Genomic DNA, 26338 nt, shown 5'->3' with positions numbered 1-26338 from the left:
CTTTCTCACAACTTAGCAATTTTCTCAGTGAACTTGAGCCAAGGACACACAGCTGTGCTGCATCAAAAGCAAACACATCATAGACAGCTTGAACCCAAAGGCCAAAGGTTACTCTGGAAGTCAGTATGATCTTATTCATACAGCAGAGGACTTCTCAGCAGTTTTCTGGTTTGCATGCAGCACTCTGAACTCTGACTGCGTTTTTACTGGAGTCAAGTAAGCTTATGCAAATCCAGTGTTTGGACTTGCCCCTGACTAAGCTACCAAACAGTAACCTACTTAGTTTCCTTACTAATGTCTCCATAAGATGTTTTGCTTCTTCACCCTGAGAGGATTTCTGCTTATTGCATGCTGCTTAGAGCTATCTTCAGTAATGTTGACATAGCCTCATGCACACAGATCAGGCTTTGCAAAGAGCGAAAAGAAAGAAGGTCTAAAAAAAAATAGAAAAAGAGATGAAAATTTTTGTTTTGACTTTCAAAAAATATCAGGTTTGGGTTTGCAATGTAAAATCACACACCAACATCCTCTACTAGGTACTAATGGCTCATATCAATTACACATTTGAGGTCCCATTGACATGAATAGAAATGACAAACCTTATGAGTTGCTCAGCATTTTACATAATCATTTGCTTAAAATAGCTGTCTTTTGTCATCTTTTGGCTCAGTGTTCTCATCTAAATGTCTTCTAGTTTTAAGGTTGTAATTTGTTCTGTTTTGAACTTTAAAGTGTTTATTTCATCTAAAACCAAAAGCCCACAAACTAGCCCACTGCTAGTTGATAATATCAGAGGAGCTGCTTAAGGCTGGCTGGGCAGACATAGACAACAGATACAGAAGGCTCTGCTGAACAACAAGAAATCCTTTTTTTTTTTTTCTGTGAGGATCACTGAACACTGGCACCAGTTTCCCAGAAAGGTTGCTGGGTCTGTATCCTTGGAGACAATCAAAAGCCATCTGGAGATGGTCCTGAGCAACCAGTTCTAGGCAACCCTATTTCAGCAGGCGGTTTGCACCAGATGACCTCTAGAGGCCCCTGTCAACTTCAACCATTCTGTGTAATTATGCCATTTAATTAGATAATGAGTTAAAATGTCTCATTACAAGATCCACTAAAAATACTCTGAACTTGATTCTTTTACCTAGTGATAAGCTGCTACATTCTTTCTCCCACTCTTTGTTTTCTTTAAATAGTAAACTTTATGTAATCAGGATCATCTCATTTAATAGTATCAGAGGGACCTTGTCTGTAGGAACCCAGAGTGCCAAGAATATTTCTCTGCCTGTTTTTAAGGGTTCTTACCCCCCTGAACATCACTGTTTTAACCTCAAACCTTGGAAAAAATTACCAACAGTCAGACAACAACTAGAAAATACAGTGTTATGGATTAGGTGCTAGACTACTATGTAAGATTGTCACAGGGTGAAAAATTTAGAGGTTTTGGGCTTCTCTTTGTAGTAAATAGATAAGAATAAAAAATATCAAAATGGAGGATTGTTGTTGTTCTCTAGACATTCTTCTCCTTCTTCTACTACTCCATATTCTGCAGTAAAAGTAGTTTGGAATGATTGGATAGAAAATTCCGCAGTTCCTAGTCATGTTACTGAATAATTGGTAAGAAAGTGAAGATAATGTACATTTTTAGTAACTATTGGTTAAAATATCTTTAAAAGGCTGTGTAAATCTTGATAGAGAGGCCTCACTCCTGCTTTTCTGTGCTCTATGCTGTACCTGGGTCACGCTAGTGGCTCTGTTCCTCTGATAAGACTTAATAAACAACTATCTGGAAGCATTGAAACTCAAGGAAAAGTCCCGGTTTATCTTTGAAACTCCTTGCAAGGACTTACAGCAAATTCTCTCCCATCCGGAGGGACTTGATTTACGGCACGGTTCAGTGTCACTTGTCTCATTTAAGAAGTACTGTAACATAAAACAAAACTACTGTCTTCTAAATAAGCACTACATACTGACCATTCCTCTTTTACTTTTCAGATTAGACCATTTCTGAGGACTTTCATTGCATTCAGTACAGTCAATAGGCTATTTTTCAAAGTATTAGAATGTCATCTTTCAGACTTTCACTTTCTACTGTATTAAATGTCCCACTTAACAATTCTCTTAGTTATCCAATGAAGTCATGATATCATTCCAATGAGATATCCCATTACTTTAGAAGAAAAACTGTTGAGTTGAAATGCATGAAATAAATCTTTCTCCACTTTGCTTTGTAAGTAATGATGTTTATTCTATTACTGTAATGTTATGGGAGCTCTAGGTGTTTGCTAAGATAAGCTGTGCTATATGCTAAATCTAGGCAGAAAAAGGAGATCCCTGATTCAAAAGCACTAGGTTTAGTTATAAGAGAAGGGAGAAGAAGATATTTCACTAAAGTGGATTGCTTCCAATGTAGCTGACATTGCTTCCCGGACCTGAGCCAGTCCAGTCAGTGGGAACTCTTGCTATCTCTGTGCAAGCCCGAAGTCTGCTGCATAGAAATGCCCCAGACAAATTCCATCAATACACTTTGATTAGTGTATTTAGATGAATTTTTAAATCAAATACCCTCAAAATATAGTTCTAGTAAGCCTGGCAATAACATCTGTAATAAAAAGATTGAAAAATTCCATTGGCCTCCATTAGAATAGAAGATAACTACAGTGGCACAAAATAGTTTCTTTAATTGACAGTATTAGAATTTTCTTGTCAACTGTTTCATATTTTTCTTATTTTACAGGCATAGTACTTCTGAACTAAATAATACATTTTCCTAAAATTCTTCTCACATTTTCTTCCAGGAGCAATTATTTTTTGAAACATGAAATATACATATTTTAATAATGTTTTTAACATTTAACACCAGTCATCTTTGGTTTCTGTACTGTCTTTATAGTGTATATTTTCCCCTGCCTATGTTTGTTTAATCTTCTGTTTATACCAAATACAAATGATGTAATACCTTTTCTTCGAGGATCTTCACTAACTTGTGATAAATTAGGTGACCTGAACCACTAACTGAAGTCAACTTTTCTTCAGTTTATCCCCAAATTTTATTTCATTTAAAGTTTTAATTCTGTACTACTGGATTTTTGTTTTCTCTTTAGCTATTATTTTTGGTAAATCTTTTGGAATAATTATGCAATGATATTAGAGGTTTTTAATAAAGTCAAGATATACCTTTGACAAAGGCAGCAAAATATAACTCAAGCTATGAGAAGGAAATTCAAAGTAATTTGTCATCTGTCAGCTTCAAAATTGTGCAATGATAAATTTTCATACTTTTTCAGAATGAATGTATTTCTGGAGAAAGAAATGGAAAAGATGGAAAATGAGTTATTTCTTTGGAAATGGAAATATGAAGAACTGAGACAAACCAAGCTGGAAAGCCTGAAACAGGTAAGTTAGCAGTACATAGTTATCATACAGAGTAAGAACGAAAATTTAGACCTCTGATTTCCTGTCTTGTAACTAAGAGTAAAATTGTGGCCAGGGTTTATGAATGTGATAAACCCACCAGTTATCAGCTATTATTCTGTGTAGCCTGATGGGAGGGACCTGATGAGGGTGTGTGGAGAAGCCAAGCCCTGGATGTTGCCATGGCAGCACTGGCACTGGGGAGCTGTGGGAGTGGCACTGGGGTGGCTCCACAGGCTTCCAGAAAAGGACTGGCCAGAGGGGAGGCAGGTTCTGGTGTCCCATCCCCATGTGTGGTGAGGCTGGTTGCTCTGATGTACAGCAATCTGTGATCAGGGTCCAGTGGGGCTTGTGTTCAGGGAGAAGGGGCCCATGTGGGACAAGGGGTTGTTCGGGCAAGCCCTGCCCCACTAAAGATCCTGGGGTGTTACCAAGTGGGCATGGTGGGGGTATCAACCTAGCAAGATCCCAGAGGTGGCAAGGACCCCCTGATATCTAGGCTGTGGCCAAGAAAGGCAACTCCTGGTTTAAGGAGAGCCACTGGTTCAGGTGCACCTGGCAGGCCCAGCACATGTCCTGTGTCTGTGGGGAATTATGGCTTGTCCAGCAGTTTGCCTGTGGGAGGGGGCTGGGAAGATGCTGATGGAAGCACAAGACAGAGCAGCAGCTGTAGCAGCACAGCCTGGAACATGGCCCTCGCCACCAGCTGGGAGTGCTGCTGCTGGCACAGCAGAGACCTCAGCTTTGAGCTGCTGAGGGAGGGTGCAGGTGCCCAGACCTTGGGCTGCAGGCAGTGCCTGATACCTTCCTGTGAGGCTGGAGCAATAGGACAGAGTGTCTCTGCCTGCAAGACGAGCAGAGATTGGCTGAAAAAATGTGTTGTCCCCATTGACCTGGATGAGGAAGTAAGGCTGGGCAGGATCAGAGAAGGCAAAGAGGAGATTAACAGGATCTGCACAGGGATCCAGAGGTAAGAAAGTCTGAACCACATGGGAGGGGCAGCCAGAGACTCTGAGTTCATAGTGAATAGAGTCCCACAGTAGGAAGGCTGGAAAGATATGTTCTCCAGCAACTGGAGGATGGCTCTTTTTCCAGATCTGCAGTTCAAAAGGTTCAAAGACCTGGTAGTGAAGTAAGAGAAGAAAGCCATGACTTGAGAGGCATCAGAGCCAGCTTTAACCCAAACCATGCATTAACATCAGGAGGAAGCAGTGAGTGGCAGTAGTAGGAGGCTTGTCCTGTGGGGATAGAAATCCCTGTGTTCCTCACTTGCTTTTTTGAGGGTAGCTTGCTGTGGGCCAGGATCTAGAACATTGCAGAGAGATTGCCAAGGCCTACTACACTACTACTCATCCCCATGGACACCAGCTAGGGACATGTTTGGAATGATCACATAGCTCTGGGGTTGAGACCACGGGGACCTGGGTCTTGTCCCCTTGATCCTACCAGCTGGGTAATGTAATGAGGAGAGCTTTGAACTAAGAAAGGAGGCAATGAGAGATTACAGACCACAGTGAAATAAAGTGGTGGTCAGCTGGAAAGCTCAGGGCACAGGTTGATAGGAGCAAGAAAGAGTTCAGGAATGATTAAAAAATGTAAAGGGACACCATCTCGAGTGTTGGTAAAGAAATGCACACATCCTGGGAAACAAGCAGGGAGAATTAGAGCTCTATGTGGTTACAGAACTACAGTATTGGAAAAATTCAAATACCATGCCAAGTTCATGCAACTGGTTCACTGTGAATGACTTCCAGAAACATGAGCAAGGAAGGGCTGAGGGGATGGAAGTTGCCTCAGATCTTTTGAGGTCTCCAGCAGGATGGGGGGTAATCAAACTTGTAACTCAGGATCAGAGGAGAGGCCAATAAGCCTGTCATTGTGGTAGGAATTTGTTACAGACGACATGATAAGGAAACAAAGTGTTTAAAGAACGCAGATCTCTGAGTTGTAAACCCCTGTTCTCGTGGGTGACTGTATAGCTGCTAGAAAGGTATAACGGCTGATGCAATCAAAGAGATTTCAGTGGGGTTTCAGGAATAAATTCTTGCTGAAGATATTCAAAGGGCCAACAAGTGGTAATGCATAGCTGGATCTGCTTTTGACTAATATGAAGGAAACTAGTTGGGGATGTGATGATGAATAATTTTCTCATCTGTGGTAACTTTGATATAGCAGTGTTGTTAGTCCTGAAAGAAGAAGGACAAACAGCAGAGTACAGACCCTGAACCTAAGGAGAGCAGGATATTGGCTCAGTCAAGGTACTGCTGGGAAGGATCCCATGGGAGGCAACTCTGACAGGTAAACAAAGGAGTCAAACAAAGCTGTCAGGCCTTGGAGTACAACCAAGGTTTGTCCTAATACTCAGAAGAACAGGTAGATGTGTCAGAAGACCGATTTAGCACAGCAGGGCACTCTTGGTGGCGTTCTGATGCCAGAAAGCAATGTGCTTTTACACAGAAGATCAGCCTTCAAAGAGTAATTTAAGAACATGGCCCAATTATGTAGGATTTGTGCTAGGAAATAAATGTTCATTTCAATCTGAGTTCATGAGTAGACGAGTAACAAATATTTCTGTTGCAGTTTACAGGTTTTAGCTTTCAGGACAATGGATTGAGGATCTCCTTGATCCAACAAAACTCAAAATGTGTGTCTATACAACTAAACAGAGATAGAGAATTAAAAATGTCCTATGAATTTAACATCTCAGATTTGGAATAATGGAGGGAATTTAATTAATTTTCTTTCATGTTCTGGAAAAGATCGCAAGCAGTCTATTAAATCTCAAGTTCTAGTTGATAGGTGATGCATATGTAAATGGAATTTCCTTCGTAGATGAACATACACAGCAACAAATTAACATCTATCTCTCATATTTGAGTTCCTTCAGATTTTAGTTCTTTATTTTCTGCTTGCTCGTTAAGTAGGATTTTATCTTGTTGTACTTGTGCTAAACAGAGGAAGTCTAGATCTAGTTAATAGTTTTGCTTCAGAAATGCAATCTTTATGAAATGCTTTATGGCCCTGTCATCAGGAATAGAACAACAGGAAGTAAAAATTTGCTGAGAATTCATTGGAAATTGGTAGATAACAATATTTATGCATGTGCATGCCTACATATATGTGTTGCTGCTTTTTTCTTGGGAAGGTGCTCAATTGCTTTAATTGCTAACAGGAGGTGATATTTTGAGCATTCTGTTCATCTTCTGAGATTTATGGCATAAATCTCATTTTTAAATTACAGAAAAACACCGATCTGGATGAATCTGACTAATGCGAATGAAATTATTTGTATTAGTGGGGGTTTTTTTATAAGTGGAAACTCTCCCTCTACTGAAATAAACCCAACCTTGTATGTTGACAACACGTATGTGAATATCACTCACTATATATTACTGTTGAGAAGTGGATGATGGAACACCATACAAGATTTTTGACGGTGAAAAATTTGAAAGTGAAATAAAGGAAAGCACAGACATGTACTAGGCTAAGCATGGAATCTGATTCTTATAGACACTTGCAATATTAAATCACAAAGGAATTTCTAGATTAACAGCAGATCAATCATTACATCTAGATTATTTTCATGTCCTTGACTAAATTAATCTGATATTTCCTTTGGTAGATTACCTAGCAGTCTAGCACTATGAATATGAAAAAATTGCTGGGTTTGCAAGAGACAGAGCCACTGCAAATTAAACCATTTTTAGGAATGGGTAGCTCTTCTAGCCTTTTGGAAGTTGGAGAGATTTTGTGGAATGTTAGAAACTTCACAGCTGCCAAGACTTGATTATTAGTGCTCCCAGTAACTAACTACTTCACTTACTTTCATTAAAAGACGAGTATTTACTCACCTTGGAACAAACTAAATATGGAGAGCCTTGCTGATCATAATTTTTAAAAACTATCCATTCTGGATCAATTTGGAAGTTGTGAATAAGTTTTCAATGTATTGATTTAATTATAAAAAGTAGTAAAGTGACAATTTATGATCATAGTAAGCATGAGCATTATAGGCAGCTTTGTGTGACACTAGCATTGATCTCATCCTGTTTGGGGTCATAAATTAGACCATTTTAACAGATACAACAGAAAGTTGAATTTGGTGTTGTAATTGACAATTTACTCTTATAAGGATTCTTCTCCCATTAAAAATTACTTTGTTATTTTAAAATATGTAAAATACTTTGTTATTTTAAAAACAGAAAAGCAATTACTCAGTATAAAATTACACTTATTATTGTGTTTGCATGAGAATCCACAGAAAGGCAAAGATTGTCTGTAAGACTATAGAGTAAATGAAGGGTGTTGACATTAGATATAATTGGGTTTAAAGTAAACTTTGTTGGAAAAACTAGGAATCTTTCAGTTCCCTGAAGAACACTAAAATTTCACATCCATAACATTGCTTGTTGAGTGCCCCCAGAAATGGGGTATCCAATTTTGTCAGATACAGTTTAGTTTACAGATCAATTAACCAACAGTCTGAGAAACACAAAAAGTTTCTGAGTTTGATTAGCTAGGTCTTTGGACTCTGGAAGACTGAGCAAGTCCTTGGTGTGTTGTCCTGATGTTTGTAAAGACAGAATTGGAGTAAGCAAGACTGTTGAAGTTTTAGGTTTTAGAATGATCATTTTATCTTATGTGCAATAAAACATTCTTGTTTATACTCATTGCAAATCTTCCTCAAAATTTTATACCCATCTTTATAATTCCTGAAGGATGTGCTTTTCTGATCATTTAAGAGTTAAATAAGATGGAATATTTACAAAACAATTTTACATTATACCGAAAAGAGTGGAAAAATGCATGTACTACCGTATTCCACTGGTGTGCACTGTAGACTTACAAATGCCACTATAGGCAGTGACTTCTGTGTTGTTTAAAAAATTTTCAGCTAGCTGAAGTACAGAATGTGCTCCTACTCAAAATTATCTAGTGTTTTGGTAGTTAATGAGGGAAATTCCTATCCAATTTTGTGGGATATGAGGCAAAAATTACACTAATTGGTACTTAAATCTTTTTTGGAATATCAGTGATAAAAAAATGTATACCTAGATAAAAAGGAAAACAGGCTAAATGAGCATTTTTTGTTTTTGGCAGAGACATTTCTGTTCTTCCTTTTTTTTTTTTTTTTTAGAATTGAAGGTAAGTCATCAGCTATTGATTTTGCACTAGAGCCAAAAAAAAAATCTTTAAACATCTTTTAAAACAAGCGTTTTCTGTTCTCTCTCTCAGTATATAGTTGTTTTACACTATATTACAGCAGTCTATTTATTGTTACTTAGGAACATTACTTTCTTTAAGAGATTGTGAATGGTTCCCTACCCTGTTGTTTCCCAGGTGAAGGAAGCTCCACTGATGTGAGTGAGGCTTCTGGATAAATCGTCTTCTATCACTGTAAATGTTTAAATGCTCTTTAAAATGGAATGGCCTATTTGGAGGCTCAGGTTGTTAACAGGTCTTGTTAAAGACTCTGCTTGATTTCTACCTTCTCCAGAAATCTGTATTCTGAAATTACCTTATAGTGTGAAGGTGCTACAGAGCTGTTTACCTGAAATTGCTTTTTTCATTCACTTAGTACATATATGAAATGGAAAAAGTGATACTCTTATAATCTTACGGAAATTTAGATACAGATAGTAAAATCATTTATTCTGTCCCACACTTTTCACCTGACTCAAAAAATGCCTTCTGATTGTCCCCTGAATCCTGCAGAAAGAATAATAATTATCAGATTGAAACCAGTAGCCTGAATGACTATACTGGCTACTGTGAATTTCTCTGTTTAGTTTCTCACCTAAGATGACCAGAAATGTTGAGTACTTTGCATGGCTATCATAGGAACAAAATTATGTACATAAAATTAATTTTATGGTGCTTTTATACACTAGAGAATAGCCAGTAGTCTGTTTTAGCATGCTAAAAGAGTTTTTATAAAGTTTGATATCAGAAGCCTCAAGGCTGAGATTTAAACTATCATTAGGCAATTTTCAGTAAACAACATCTGAATTATTTGAGAATGCAAATGACTTTATAGAATAGAATCTTGGTGCAGGTAATTTTCTTGTAATAAAATCTCATTATTTTTAGACTAGATCTAGAATTTGGAGTGTTCCTTATTGGTCTCAATGCTTCATTTGTTTGAGAGGCTGGTGCCATTTTCAGACTGAGTCAAATGAGATGAAAATGATGCTACACATCTAACTCATGGTTTGATTAAAGTTCTCTAAAAATTACTTTCGATATACACTTTTTTTCCTGTGTAAATTACAATAACAGGTGGTTAGAGAGTAAGGAAAGAATTCTTTATTGTTGCTTAAGCAGCAATTCTTGCAAAGAGTTAACTATTCTTTCCACTATTTTCATAAATCAGATCCCCGTTCATATCTAGTTTTATCTCTGGAAGTAACGTACTTAATGTTCTTAGTGTCCAACTTAAAGTATAATTTGTCACGCTGCATAATATTAAGGTTCCACTTGATGTTTATTTTCCCACAAATCTAATTTGGAAAGTGCAGGAAAAGTCTACAGTTTCATTGACTTTTTTGCCCATAATGGTTTCTGACAAGATATTTAAACTCTATTGAGCCATACTTGCCAATATTTTCTCTGTCTTCTTTACATATTTTGTAATGAAAACACCAAGCAAGACCAGGATTATTTTTTGGGCTTTTTTTAATTTAAGGACAACTGAAAGATGAAAAGTTTTTTTCTGTGAGAAGTATGTTTAGAAGAAACATATGTTTCTGAATATATCTCTGCACACAGATTCTTTGTGAAAGGAATATGAAGCCAAAATGGCAATATTTGAGGAGGTTTGTTTAGCCTGTTGTTCTGCCACTGAACAGAAAGTATAACTTGGTGATGGAATGAAGAAGATGAGGAAGGAATGTGCAGATGCACACACTTATAGATATGTGTGTATGTATGTGTGTGTTTGTGTACATGAAGGGATCTTGGTCCTAGGGATGAGTCAAGGTGTTCCCGCCCAGGGCAGGGGGTTGGATCTAGATGGTCTCCAAGGTTCTTTCCAATTCAGGCCATTCTATGATTCTATAATTGCATCTTTAATGAAAAGAAATTTACATAGTTCAGATTGAAAAGCCCAAAAATATGACAAAGTTGCTTCTTAATAATGTATTAGTGTGGTCCGTTGACCATATGGTTTTCCATCAGAAATTAATTCTTTGCAGTGTATAGTTTTAAAAAAAAAAGGCTTTTTAATATCTAATTTTTAATATATGTTTAAATGTCCTGAATTTACCTCTCAGTATTATATTTTAGCACTCATTTAGTTGTTAAAGTAAATATTCTCCTTGTATGCTTACTTGTTATTCATCCACATGAAATCAACTTGGGCTGAAATTACCTGAAAAAAGTAACAAACCACTGAAGAATTAAATGTAACAACAGGTAGAATGTAAAAAATTGAATTTAATGTCTGACATTAAAGATATTGAATTAAAGATACAAGCATTTTCCTCTTAATGATGTAGTTCTTTTTTTCTATCCTTACCTGGATAAGGACAGCAATGTGTCACTTAAAAATTAACAATCTAATCTGGGGGGAGGTTTGATTGGAAAATAGCCTTAGTTCATTTTCTTCCATTGTTTTTGAAACAAAACTTTCCCTGCTTACATCAGTGAAGTACTGCATATTTCTTCAAGTGACAGAATGAATGATACCTTGAAGTCAATGAGAAATCTGCTGATGTCAATGAACTTTGGATCAGTTCCTACACTGTGTAGTAACAGGTGATTAAGAATTGTAACAGAAGATTCTTCAGGGACATTTGTAATTTCAGAATACTGGTGTGATGTGCTGTTGTGGGTATGGCTCAGATAAAACAGAAGATGTGCCATGTAAACTGTACTGAAAACAGTAGAACCATTGCTACAGGCACTTGCCACCAGACCACTGCTCTGTAGAAATTATCTTATGTAATTGCTTATCTAGAACAAGTGACTAAAGCTGTATATTTCAGGTTCTTACTCTGAAAGGAGAGCTGTATGGAGAAATGTTCTATACTATATTTACGTGAAGTCTAAGCAAGACAACACTTAAATGTCTTTGAATAAAGTCATCTCCTCTATTTCTTGAATCCTGTTGAACTTACAGTCTGAAGAGAAAACAAGCTGAAATACTGGTTTAATCTGTCCCCTTTAGCATAGGCTTTTAATGTTTCACTTTAAAGCTCACTGCATCAGAACATGGCAACTTTTGGAATCTGGCGTATTATACTGCAATTTATCTGCACTTTAAGTAACATTGGTATAATAGTCTGGTATAATATTATTGGTATAATAGTCTGGTACTCAGCAAAGAACCTTGATGCCATCTTGATTTTCCTGAATATTTCATCTTATGTCAAATCAGACTTGCAAATTTTAATTAAAACTGATGGTATGGATTGCTTTTCCTACACGAAAGTTATGATTACAAATTCTAGTGTGATTTCAGACTATTTAGTATTCTAGTAATCTGACGTATTTATTTGTAGAGACCTACAGTTACAGGAAACATCCTATTCCCAGCATCCCTTGACTATTAATCTGAAAAGTCAACAGTCCTTATGTGTAAGATAAGTGAACTTGTGTAGTCCCCAAGTTAAATGTAGAGGCTTTGACTGTTGCTGTCATTTTGATGTATTTTTGTTATGATTCATCAGCAGTTATATTAAAAAGTGTACTGTAAACTAAGCTTAGTTACGATTTTATTTTCCAATCTATCAACTAGGATTCTTGTTATATCTTTAATATTATTGATTTAATAATTTATCAATTGGGTTGAACAGTTTTCTGATCTGAATACCCATACAGTCTAGGAAATTCTTGAGACTGAGGACAATTTGAACTTGTTTTGAGTGTTTCCCAATCATGCTGGCCACTATTGATTTTTCTGTTTCCTTACAGTTCCTTATCTAGCTATACATTTGTCTCAAGTCAACAATAAAAAGTGAGGATGGAAAGTTGACCTAGAAATTGGCTGTAAATAAAAGAGTTACTGACCTTCTGTACAGCAAATCAAACTTCAAAAATAAATAAATAAATGTCTATATTACCCACTGCACTATTTACTTTTTTTTTTCCAGATGATTTTCTGCATGTCTTAATTCATCTTCTTATGGCAAATCTCCGTATTTTTTGAGGAAGGGTTATCATCTTCTTTTTACAGTACTTATTAGAATGGCTTATGGCATATTCTAGTTCCTAAATTAATTACTAATAATAGCTACCTAAACATACAGCAGTAGATAACTATTTGAAATAAAGGGAGGCAAGCTGTTATAGTCTGGATTGCAATTGAATTTGTATGCTGTTTACCTGTAAAAATACCAAATATAAAAATCATCTTCTGTAAATGATATATAAGTTGTTATTGCTCTGAAAATTAAGAATAAAAATTTAGTCAGTCTGGTCATTTCTTTCCATAGAATAGAAGCTCATTTTTGCTTCCAGTAAAGTCTGTACATGAATTTCCACTCATAGTCATACAAACTGACAAATCTGTTTTTTATCTTGCTATTAAAAAAAGGTTTTGCATTAGTCAGTCTCAGCTCTCTCAGGGCTTAGTCTGTGTTCTTTATTTTGGGAAGAAGCTTGTTGTATTAGTTTTGAGTAGGAAAAACAACCACAAAGCCACATAACACATGGTCCCCTCCCCCTGATACGAACACTAGTAACAGAAGTAAGCTAAATGCAGATCATAAAAACTTAAGCTGGGCAACTTCAGTCTTGCAACAATACTTGGATGAAAAGGGAATGAAGCAGAGTTTAATAAGAAGTTTCAGGTGTCATCAAAAAAAAAAAAAAAAAAAAGATTCTCAGCAGGGGCCTATTTTACCTTCTTTTGAAACATAAACCAAACTGTCTGGAATTGAACTTTTCAACACACAGTGAGCAGTCTTTTGTCTTCCCACCCCCCACCCACTAAAACTAAGATGTCAGTGAGGAAAATTAAGGGATGAAAGCTCATGCTTTGCTTCAGATTTTTTTGCTTAAGGATGCCCAAAATCAGCTGCCCTTTGATATTTCAAATTACATTGGGAAAAAGATCTACTGTAATCCCTATGCCTAAAACAATCTTTGCCATTTACTTTGGATTTTTAACACAGTTTGTTTATTCTATTACCACTGTCACCCCTGCTGTGTTCTGTCATAATCCAATCAACTGCAAGAAAAGCATGCTACTATTTGTAAAGCAAACAAATAAAACCCTTCAGTGTATATGTCAAGAGCTCAAGTTTTTCCTTGCTTGTTAGTGAAACATAAATACTAAAGTGTGATTTTTTTTTATTTTTTATTTTTTTAAATTGACCTGGGCTACAGTTATTAGATCAGTTAATTGTTAGTTAGTATGGGAATTTTTATTTGTTTATTCCCTGGATTAAAAATTTGACCTCTCCATGCTTAGTAGCAACAGGAAATAATAATTTTTTAGTACATTGGAATTCTCACTGTCCACATGAGTGATGGCTTGTCAAGCTTTGAGACTTTTGGTTGACACGTGTCCCTTATAAATTTCAAGCGGTATTCTCCAAGGGATTAGCTGAAATGTGAATTATTTCCTTGACCAAGATTAGAGAGCATTTTAAGTTCACCTAAACCACTGTATAATGTTCATTTAGACTAATCTTGGTTAGAACTCTAATTACTATGTTCATCTCTAGTCAAAAAAAGAAAAGTAGTTTGATAATTTAGTCATGTTAATCCCATCTTAAATATCACTTCCATTTAGGAATATAGCAAATGTGCATCTTGTACATGCCATTTTTATATAAGGTCATGATTATCTAAGCACCAATATTTTGCTAAACACAAAAACAGCAACAACAACAAGAAGATAATTTGAAGAGCCTGCAGTAAAAGGGATGCTGCAAAAAGATGCCCAGTGCATTCGAATGAGTTTAGATTCAGTCTCTGTTTTTAATTATGGGAAGTACAGAAACTACTTGAACCTGACTGGTTTTGTCATTATTAAAAAAATAGCCTTCAAGTCAAAGGCTACTTAAAGGTTGCCTAATATTAAAGTTATGAGTAAATAGTACTTGAATTATGTTGAAACAAATGCTTCAACTTTTGTTTCTGCAGTCAGGAATTACACTGAAAGCCACTTTGTTCAGATTTGTACAGGAAAGAATTAAAAGTATTTGACTTATGGGCAATTTCCAGGAACTGGAAAAACTTTTGGAAGTGGTTAGTATGAAGAAGTCTAGAATGGAACCCAGATAGAAAGGTGTTATTGGATAGTCTGAAAGACCATAGCAAAAGGGGACATTTAGTAAATTTGTAGAGTCAAGTTACTGCAGTGAGCTAGTGAAGTATCTTTTTTGGTGCAGCTGAGTAAGTGGTGTAGTTGTTCGTACATTTTATACCATGAGCATTACTTTTGAAATATGGCAAGCCATGAAAGTGGGAGGGTAATATAGCTGAACAATTGCTAGAATGAGAAATACAGAGCAGGAGAAGTTGTGAGTGATGCTGACAGAAATTCTGGAGGTGAGGTACTTTGCCCCAGACAGAGACAAAAGTTTGTGTTAGAGTTGAGCAAAAGAGAATGCTTAGAGGTGCTGCTGGAGTGGAACTAGAATTGAGGCGGTCCAGGGAAGGTTAGGACAGCCAAGTGGTCTGTACTCTGAGGGTCTTTGTAGTGTGAGCCAGAGGTGAGAGTCTTAGTCCCAGCCAGAGATGGAAAAGAAAGTCCTTCTACTGTTGCCCACATTATAATATAGGTATAAGGTCTGCATGAAATCATCTATGAGTTGGGTATATACAAAATGCGAGAATACGTGTATTTGTTTCTAAACAACAGTAAAGGTTTTAAAGGAAGAATGACTTGATGGACCATTTAGTATTGGTAATTTAATTGTAATTAAGTTTGGTTTTTTTCAGTTAATAAACAGCTCTCACTTATCCTGTTCATCTTATGGGGGAAGAGAGGAAAATTTCAGAGATATTCTGGAAAATTCCCAGTGTCTTGATGGATAGGTTATTTGTAACTGAGAGATCTTCTTAAATCAGCTATAGGAAAAAAAAAGAGCTAATTATTATGGTAAATTTGTCAAAATGTAGGAGGAGCAGATTAAAGATTTCATATCTTTTTTTCCTAATTTAGAAACCTAGTTTTTCATTTTTCCTATGGGAGCATTTATTCTGTCTAAGATGCAACAAACAAGATTCTGGTGGTGAAGAGGCAGTTAGTTACTTCAATGGTTCCTGACGTGGCAGCAGCAGATACCCACAGGTACCTCGCAGGGTTCCCATGAGTCCCTCAATGATCTCTGAGAGAATGCCTGGTGTTATGATCCAGTTTAAACCCAGAAAAGCAAAGCAAGCTAAGTCTCTGTGCATAAACCAGAAAGAATTTAGAAGGTTCAAAATATTCCCAGAAATGAGATTAAAACCAAATGAGGTTAGATGTTGATGCCAAAAAATGGATGTATTTTATTTAATAGTAAAAGAGGCAAAGAGAAGGGAAGAGAAAAGAAAGAGAGAAAGAAATAGAAGTGTGCGTAGGGGGTGGGGGAACAGGGAGAGGTGACAGGGGTCAGGTGGAAGCACATCACCCCTCCAAGGGTCCCAACGATGTCTCGTTGCTCCCCTCCATCTGCTCTGCTGGTGGTGAGGGTCCCCCGTCGCTGCCGTGGCCGCACCGCCACACGCCACCACACCACACACCAAAGAGTGCAGAATCCCGTGGATTAATACACGCTTTGGGCCAGGTGGGAATGCCCACGTACCTCTCTTTGCAGGGGCCGGCTTGACACTGTCCCTTGCAACACTGAGGGTCTGTTGCATCATCTCTGGTGCTCAGGGTCTGGGGACCCCTTTGAGGGGGGCCCCTGTGATGGGCCATGTCACCCCCTCCTGCTGTGGATAAGCTTCTCCCCACCCTGGTGAGGACCCCTCAGCTGGGCTCCTCTGCACAGTGGAGGATGGGCAGTCACTGCGCCTCTGACCAGAGGCTTTTCCCAGATACCCAAAGCCTCTCCTCCCCCCACCCTTTGGTGCAGGGGGTCTGTTTGAGCCTGGCAGCTGATAGCCCTGGGGCTGTGGTCACCATCTTGGAGGTGTTAAGCTTGTGCTCTGTGAATGTCCCCAGCCCTGAGTTGTTACTTTATCTTCATCAGTGAGCGGTGTAAGGCCTCACTCAGGGCCCCATTCAGGGTGCCGTAGTCTTCTCTGCAGCTTTTTTATACAGTTTTAAAAGTCCTTCAAGAAAATGTTTAAGTCATAAACTGTAATATTTCAGTCTCTGACACCCGGATAGTCAGGAAGAGACTTAAACCAGAGTACCTTCAACTTCAACCTGGCGAATGTACTCTCATGGATTTAATCTAGGCTACTTAGAAATTCAGTCAATATCAATATTAATGACTAAACTGAGGAATGGTTCTTACCCAAATGATGTATTTTGAGTTATGCAAATATATGGCGTGCTACCTTTTAGACAATATGAGGGCACCCCAATCAGAAATGGTGGTAAAATATTGACATATTTATATTAGCAAATATGAGACATAGATGCATTAAGAATAAACACTGAGATGAGGCTGATACTCTGTTTTCATTTGAAAGGTAGGTGAAGATGTTGATGTTTAGTTGTTATTATTTTTACTGTTTTCACTAATTAAATTTGCATGTAGAAGATGCAGTAGTGCTCATAATTATCAAATGTACATTTCCCTGTGGAAAATGAAGGAATCATTTTTTTCTGTGCTTCTCTCAGCTGAAACACACTTCACTCATAACAAAAATTACATGTATTTGTATGGACTGGTATGCAGGAGGTTTGCATTTTGAACTACAGGTTGTTGAATTTGGTTCTGGAAGATAATAAAGTACATGGTTCATCTTTCATGTGCATTAGTGACTTGACTGATCAGGACATGGATATGTTTGATATATCACCTGGCTATAAAAAGGATATAGCATTTCTATATTTGTTTGCTTTAAACCATGGGTGAAAGTCCCTTAGTTTCCAAGATAGCCTAGAAATGGTTTAACATTTGGCTTATATCTCAGTAGAACAGCACAAAATGTATCAGAAAAAATAATCATGCTCTTATTTGTTTTCAAATATTCATTCAAACATTCATGCTTTTCTGGCAAACCTACAAGAATGTCTACTTGACAAAATTGTCCTTACATCTTATGGCTATCAGATATTTTATTTGTAGCATGTGTTTTTATATCTTCATTATAGCCATCCTTTCTAGTTCAAACTTCTTTCCCCTGTAATTTTTGAAATTGTTTTTGATGCATGAAAATGTTGACTAAATAAGCAGCACTGTACAATCTGGGAGACACTGACAGTTTGGACATTCCTCTAGTCTCAATCTTGTTATGAATTGTGATTACAATGAAGAAGGCTAACATACCCTGCTGGAGCAGGGATGTTGGCCCAGATGGCCCACTGTGGTCCCTTCCAACCTTATCCATTCTGTGATACTACAAGAAACTTCCAGTATTTGTTTAGTCATCGTGCTTAATTTTTACACTTGAAAAATGTAAATATCTCTTTTTTAAAATGAGATCAAATACAAAAGCCCTTCATAATTTTAAAGTAGAAATGAGTCTATGATGTATTGGTCTCCTCTTTACTGATCGCAAATGTTTAGATAGGTAAAGGTAGTTCCTCTGAACTATTTAATTATTTACAAATAATTGGTGGAAGTAGAATTTTGGACAGGAAAGTAGAATTGTGGATAATTTTCTATGGTAGTCATTGATAGAAAATGTGTTTCCCTTGAATGAAGACTAGATTCTCCTGAACAGGAGGTGTTAATTTTAACGTAATACATAGTCCATATGAAATTGAAATTACAAGAAACTGATAAAAGCGGTGCCAGATTCAACATGGCAGGAAAGATCTGTAAGATCAAAGATCATTTTCTCCATCTCACTATGTTCCTATTTTTGAACTTATTTATGCCTCTCTGCATATATTATTTCTGATTGTTGTAAAGTTTCATGCTTAAAGCTTTTTATGTATCTATGGACAATTTATATTCCTGCATAAATCACTTCTGTTAAATTAGTCATAAGCACAAAAGAGTTTTCTCTGTGTGCAGACAAGGGGAGAGGAAAAAACCTACTGGTAAATCAGCAACTTTCCATTTAATGTCAGCATAGTGCAATGATATCTGCTTGCAGCAGGCTCAAGCATTTGAGTAGAATCAGAAGGAAGAAATATTTGATTACAAAATATGCTGGTCCTAGGCATTGTTATGAATATAAGCATTCATTAAAAAGTTCAATTTGTTGCAAGGCTTGGTGTCTCAAGATATTGCCAGGCACAATAACATTTATCATGCTTTCAGTATAGTTGCAGATGGACTAAATGGTGTTCTTGGCAGACTTGCTCACAATAAGAAAAAAAAAGAGTAAATTTTTTTCCTGTATTGAAGCACTTGTCAAATAAAAAGGTAGCCAACATTTGTCTTCCCTTTCCTTTGGAAGGAGTGCTATGGATGCTGGTAGTCTTTGATTGCACCTTTTAGATGAAAAAAGAAAAGAATTATAGAAAATGTCAGACGTACTGTAAATAATCATTGCAAAACTGCCTAGTGTCACACATGCTAAGTAATAATTTTGCTTGCCAGCAAACATCACACCTGTGTACATCAGTCCTGGTCTTGGAAGTGGGGAAGCTGATGAGTTTTCTTTCAGCCCTTAGGAGCTTTGACAGTTTTCATCAAGTTCTTACAGACTTCTAGCAGTAGAAATTTCAAAACAAATAAAAAAATAGAAAATAATTTTTAAAAAACAAAAAAAAACCCAGACTCCTTCCCCTATACCCAAACAAAATAGGCCCAGTTTTGCTGATAGACTGTCTTTAAGCATTTGATACCATTGCTTTCAGACCGTTGATAAAATATCTTCAGACCTGGTAAAACTATGTTATGAATTGTAAAGATGTTTCACAATGAATTCAATGAAGAAAACTGATGCTTTTGCTTGATGTTTTCTTGCTCCTCAGGCAGAGCTTGGTTTTCAATTCACTTGATCCAATATACCTAGGTGTCATATTTAAGCAAAGTGAATGTTTGCCATTCCTTCTAGCAGCTGAAGCACATTCCATATTTTAGAGGCTGATAACATCTCATAAATAAAATTCCCACTGTGAAAGGGAAGATTCTGTCCTTGCATTTCTCATCAACGTGCAATAATTTGGAAGATGGTTGGTAACACTGCACAGCTGTTGAGTTCTTGGCTCTGGCTTTGAAAAGGCTGTTGGATATGACATTTTTTAAGAGATAGTATTCCTGTCTGAGTTACAGAAAAGGAAAATTTGCTTCTCATGCTGAGTTTTCTGAGTAACTGTGGGAAAAAAATCTGTAAGAATCAAATTCACTTGTGACTCTATGAAGATTTATGGTTACTTCAATCGGCTTTCTTTATTAGGAGGGTGCCATGGTCCTTAATTCATAACCAACCTGTAGCTTATCAACTATTCAGTTTAATATACCTCTTGCTTAAATTTTGTAGAACAATTTGTAGCATAGATGAATGGAAATTACCTCCATGCACAATAAAGTGAGGATATCAAGAATCTTGAAAATACGTGTTCATTTATCTTGCTTTGGAACATGAAAAAAGCCCTGCATAGTCATTTTAAGGACAAAAAAACCATATTGATTTTAAATTTTCATTTTTGTTCAGCACAAACTGAAGCAGATGTTTTACATTTGTACTTGAGTGAGGCTGCCAGAGGTCACTAGTTCAAACAGGAATTCTTGTCTCTCTGGGTCACAAGTCTGTAGGCCTTATTCAGCTTGCCTCTAGATACCTAGTATAAAGACAGATAGCATTAGAAGCTAATGATTTGCTGTGTTTATGTAAGGTTCAGATTGGAAATTTAAATAAATAAATAAAACAAACTCTTCTATTTTCAGTCAAATCAGCTTTTATTTGAGATGCGTAGATAATCTTTCTCAGATTTGAGAATGTGTAGGTAATCATGCTTTTGGTAAAGAAAATGCCAGTTTTGTAGAAGAAAAATTTTACAGGGAGAATTTCTGGTTGGATTGGTATTTTTTTATTTCTGATATCATTGTCAAGTCAGATCTGATCAAAACTACAGGTTTTTTTAACATAATGCTTGTCTTCTGTCCAGCTCTGTTTAAATGTTTCTTTTAAAAAGCTGAAGATCATAATTCTCTAAGTACACTTTCCAACCTTTTCCAAGCTTTGTAGGAAGCTAACAAATCTTTGCACTAAAAATAAACCTGAAGGGTGTGTAGAATTTCTTCTGTTTTCTGTCTGAAATCCTGTTGACTGCTATGTTATTTTCTCATCATCTTTCTTTTTGCATTCATTACACCTTAATTGTTGTCCTCCATCCTACTCTATCTTTTCTTGACTAAGGGGACAGAGAAAAATCTTGTTTCAATAAAACTTTTGGAGCCTCAACCACTGTTATATTGCCTTAAACTGAAGAGGAGCATTAAGATTTTCCTGTTAATGAACTGTACAAGGTGGAGTCCTTTTTCTGTGTCTGTTTTTTTCAGGGTTTTGCCTTTCATGTTGGTTATAAAATGGTGTAGGTTAGCTCTAAGATGTAATTATCCAGTTTCAAAAGGTCAGTACACTGTACTTCATTTCCACCATTCACCTTTGCAATTATCCACTTCATTGACACTACCTTGACCTCATTCTATGCTTCCACCATTATTGTGGTCTTCCTATTAAAAAGTAAAATTCAGTGCAAGTCTGCTCTGACATTTTACGGAGAGAAAATATTCACATTTTAAGGGAAAATTAAAGATCTCAATATTTTTTCATGTGTTCCAAATTGTTTCTTAAGCTTTCACTTGCCTTTATAAATCAGAATCTGGAGTTCCACACAAGAGCATCATATAGAATGGAATATTCCTGTGGCTGCTTTGGGTCATCTGTCCACTCCCAGCTTCTTGTGCAGCCCAAGCCTCCTTGGTGGCAGGGCAGTACAAGGAGCTGAAAAAGCCTTGACTTAGAGTAAGCAACAACGAAAACTTCCCTGTTATCAACATTATTCTCATACTAAATCCAAAACATAGCACTGTACCATATCTTAGGAAGAAAATGAACTCTTATCCCAGCTGAAATCAGGACAGTTAAATATGTAAATTTATCCCAATTGGAGCTTGTAGACATCTTGGGTGCAATGAATTGAAATTTTACAGACAGAGGCAAATAAATTTATCTTTGACATCAGATCTTTGTGTGATAGTCATCTTCTGCCTAATTTCTTGACTTGAATTCAACCTTGTATGGTTTTGTGATTTCTCTCTATTTGATGGCTGACAAAAATGAATTTGTATTGATTAGTGTCAACACTGTGAAAAAGTAAACTTTCAGGCTTAGAATTTCACCTGTGTATTTTGGCAGATGCTTTGCAAGAAGACAGGTTTGCTCACGTTCCAGAACTTTCATGGATACTTGCAATACTAAATATGCCTGCATATTTATTTAGGAAAAGGTATGGGGTAACCATATTTTATGTGATTGTAGTCCAGTAGACAGTAATCAAACATTTTGCATAATTTTGGTGGGGAAGAAACAATATTTGCTGCTAAATAGGGGTATGTGATTCCTTAATTTCCAACTATTGTACAGAAATTCAGTGAGTAGACTTTTAAGACCTCATTAGGAACGTGTGAGCATCAAGCATTTACTTGTGTGTTGGAGTTAGCAACTTGTAGTCTATCACTCTGGACCCACTCTAATGGTTTGATGACCTGTGCCCAAAACTGTAGACAGTGCTTGAGGTGAGGCCACACCAGTACAGAGTGCAGTGGAACAATCACTTTTACTGCCCACTGGAAATCTGAATGAGCCTCTTTATTTGGTTTCTAATTGTTTTTATTTACTCAGAAATAAGGTTGGAACAGATGAGTTTGCAATTTGATTTAGCTAGATAACCACATTGTTACTATTCACAGGGTCAGAATTATGTTTCTCTTATGCTGTAAAAACTCATTCTTTTCGCCCCACATTCAATACCTTTTCGTTATTTTCCAGAAATTGATTTTAGAATAAAAGTAACCAATAAAACTGAAAAAGTACACCTCTATGTCTCTTTCTAAAGCTTGTTGGCACAGATATCCTGTTTCTTCAATGAAGAAGTGTCTCACAGTGTTGTCAGTCTCTATTTTTATCAACCCATCGATTTTAGTTCTCACAGAACTGAAAATTGTAAAAAGTTCTTAAATTTTGACCTTTTTAAAATATATTAGCAATTCCTTTTTTCATTGCAATTAAAAGAACTGGAACCTTTTATTTTCACAGTCTTTAATCTATGTAAATCTCTTTTAATCTGTTAAGAACCAGTTAATAATAACTTGTTAATAGTAAGTATTGTCAATAACAATTTTCTGATAAATATCCATTAGTACCTGTTAAGTACCTGATTTGTGCTATAAACATAAATTCACTTTGCTATTTTTTCTTTTGAAGTCTGAGAAGTATTTAATACAGCCTTAACAAAAACCTCTATGTAGTTGTCTCTGAAGAATAAATCAGTTCTCAGATAATTACTTTATATGACTTAGAAATGTGTCTTTTTGTTGATGTATTTAATTCTCCCTATATGTGGATTTGATGAATGAATTCATAAAGTTGTCCTAAAGTAAGGTTACAGCAGTGGCCATAAAAGATAATATTTCCCTTAAGACTATTAATTGTGACCACAAGAAAAAGATTAGCATGAAAACTTAAAAATCTTTCCTCTGGTTATGAGGATAGCAGTATGTAGTACTGAAGGCATACTTTAGAACTTCTTGAGTTTAACGAATATTCATTACAATACTTCTAAATTGTAAACAGAGTAAAAACATGCCACTTTTCATCTTTTGGAGAATAAAAAGTGAACATTGACATTGTCAATCCAAAATCAGTCTCAATCTTATTTAAAACATTTTATTATTTTTTAATATTATTTTTCCATGAATAGCAGGAAAATAATAAGAATTTATCACCAGTTACTGTATAAAAAAATTACCTATGCTTTACTTTTTTAAAGGTACATTTGATGAAAAATTTACTGTCTTGGTTATTTTCTTTTCGAATTCAAATATTTAACTTTATGAAACATGGAAAACATACACCTTGGACTGATTTCTAAGGTGCCCACCTTACTCTGAGGTGAAGCCATTAGCCTCACTCAGTGGAAAACAGGGGGTTTTAATCAGAGTATTCTAGTCCTCTTTGTTTTTTTTCCTTTTTTGGTTATTCTTCCTCCTACCCTGAACCTCCCAGCTGGAAAGAATGCAGTGCAAGAATTCCACTGAATGGGGAAAGAGAGAGCGACTAGAAGCAGAAAAACAAAGTTTGGAAGAAGAAACAAGAAAACTGAAAATGCAGGTAAAAGAAATTCAGGAATTTCTGGAGATGAAAAAAAATAAAGGATCAGTAACTAAATTGAGTTTTAATCATTAAAATGCACAGAGTAAGCCAATGATTAGAAATAAGCTTTGTGTATTACTTAGTTGGATTATTTGGGGAGCATTCACACCCCAAATTACTATTTCCTAATGTCAAAATGTGTCACTAAAACAAAGAATTATACAAGACAGAGCAGCCCTTGCTGCATCCTAGACCTGAACAATTGGACCCCAGTGACTTAGAATTTCTGTAGGGTACAGAAACATAAAAATAAATCTGTTCGTTTTTAAAAGGAGCAGGGAGAAATGACAAGCATAACAAGACTAGGAAGCAAAAGTGATGACTGGGAGGGACAGAAGAGCTTTGCTAGCTACAGAGTCCTGATGAAGGTCGAAGCAAAAAAACCTGTGAGACAAATCATTTCTCTGTTTTGTTGAACATTGACTCTCTTCTCAGGAGGGAGAATGGAAGGAAGAGCCTGTTTCTTATTTTTTGTTTCTCTAAAGATCTGTTCACTTTTAAACCTTATTGTGCTGCTAAAAAATTATGTAATAATTTATTCAGAGATTCTTAACTGAGCATATTTCCTTTATTTTATGGTTTTCTATGCCAATAACTAAGTAGTAATCCAGAAGGCTCCCACTTTCATTTGAGCTTGAGAAAGCTCAAAAAAGAGAAAGCAAAAAAACCCCCAAACCCACCAACCAATCACTAAATGTACATATCTGATGCTGTGAGTTAGGTAGTGAGAAACAGCAACTTTTTTTTCTATTTGCCTAAATTACAAATAATTTAATCTAATCTATGTACATTTGCTGTTGAATAACGGCATTCTGTGTAACTACATTTAGAGTTTAGGTACAATAGGTAATTTCTCTTGGGAAAGACTGAGAGAGAGGTTTTGTATTTGATGTCTGCTTTTAAATGTAATCAAAAGATTTCCTGTGTTTCCATCATGGCTAGTAGCAAATGAAAGCTCATGCATATAAGCCTACCTTTCTAACATATCTTACATAACAAACACTGGGTTTTAACTTTACTAGTATTTATTTTATGATAACATATCCATATCACATCATACCATGTCACATCAGTATTTTCTTTATTTATTTGTAATGCAAGTAATTTGAGGTTGGAGATATGGCCAGAAAGATGTTCATCTGCTTAGGCATGTTGCTATATTTCAAATCTCTTTGCTTATATGTCTATGCTGGTTTGTTTATTTGTTTGGTTTTCTTTTAAAAAGCAGTTAGTTGCATAGATTATTAGATATCTGTGATCAATTCTGTTAGTATCAGCTTTCTCCATTAGCAACACACCCCTATATTTGGCTTACAATAACTGCAAAACATGGAATCACAGGACAAGTCAGACTGGAATGGTCCTCATGAGACCTTCAGTCCTATTTCCTGCTCAAAGTAAGATCAGCTCCGAAGTTAGACAGAGTTGTTCAAGGTTTTGTTCAGTGAGGTCTCAAAAACATCCAGGACTGCATGACCTACTCTGGTCAGTGTGTTTGTGATGACTTGATCCCAGCTGATAGTTAAGCTCCCACTCAGCCTCATTCACTCCCCAGCAGTGGGTTGGGGGACAGAATTGGAGGCGCAAAATTGAGAAACAAACTTGTGGATTGAGATAAAGACAGATTAATAACTGGGAAGGGGGAGAAAGGAAAAGAAGGGGAAAAAAAAGAAGTGATGCAAAAGCAATCAACACAACCAGCAGACTGATTGCCTAGCAGCCAGGCTCTAAGCAACAGCTGCTTTGGAAAAACCATCACCCCTCTGTCACTGAATGGGAGTCTTCCTTCCCAGGTGGAGGACTTCATCACTGCATAATTTCACAAGGTTCTTGTTGGCCCCTTCTTTCAGCTTTAAGACAGAACTTCTCGATCCCATCTACAGGCAAGGATATTGCCTCTGCCTGCCCCAGCCTCAGAGGGAGACAGCAAGACCTCAATGGGAGCAATTTCCCTACAAAGCTGTGAATTGAGGCGCCTGCTGTGTTTCTCCATTTTAGGCTGGGAACCATGCCGTGTGCTGCATCATCCCCAAGGCTGAGCTGTCTTGCAGTCTTCAGCAGCGTTTCCAGCCAGGTCTCCTTGCCAGGGCCTGCCACAGTATCCTAAGCATACTTCTCACTATGTCCAGGGCTCCTGCCTCTGGCTGCAGAGAGCAAGTGTACCACCATAAATGTTCTTCTGTGACACCAAAAACCCATGGACAACATGAGTAAAATTAAAGATCAACAGGATTAAAGCACTGTGGCAAACCCTTAATGAGAAAATGAACTCTTCACAGCTGGAAAAACTAATATGGAAACAGCCTTATAAGGATAATTACTCTTTCAGCAAGTTCATCTCCAAGTCAGTCATGGCAATGGAGACCTGATGTGGAGAAGGCAGTAGTTTCTACAGTTAGTTGGCATATTTTCTAACCTTGCTGCTGCCATTAAATGCAAAATGGGTTAAGAAAGGAGAGTTTCTTTTTCAAGGATTCCAGCCTAACTCAATCTAGATGGAACCTGTCTATTTCTTTGTGGACACATCTTAATGTCA

At 36.7% G+C, this 26338-nt stretch overlaps 1 protein-coding gene across 1 annotated transcript in view; it reads left to right on the top strand.

The window, feature by feature from the left end:
* The window catches only part of CCDC102B (coiled-coil domain containing 102B), a 48828-nt gene extending 25037 nt beyond the window's left edge, over nucleotides 1–23791 (top strand). Inside the window, 3 exon segments of the mRNA XM_032121124.1 lie at nucleotides 3288–3396; nucleotides 23656–23763; nucleotides 23765–23791. Coding sequence (XP_031977015.1) covers nucleotides 3288–3396; nucleotides 23656–23763; nucleotides 23765–23791 — 244 coding nt within the window.
* The last annotated feature ends 2547 nt before the right edge of the window (nucleotides 23792–26338 follow it).

This window comes from Corvus moneduloides, chromosome 1 (assembly GCF_009650955.1).
Source record: "Corvus moneduloides isolate bCorMon1 chromosome 1, bCorMon1.pri, whole genome shotgun sequence".
NCBI lineage: Eukaryota > Metazoa > Chordata > Aves > Passeriformes > Corvidae > Corvus > Corvus moneduloides.
The sequence above is the reverse complement of the archived record's forward strand: the minus strand, read 5'-3'. Positions and strand labels throughout refer to the sequence as shown.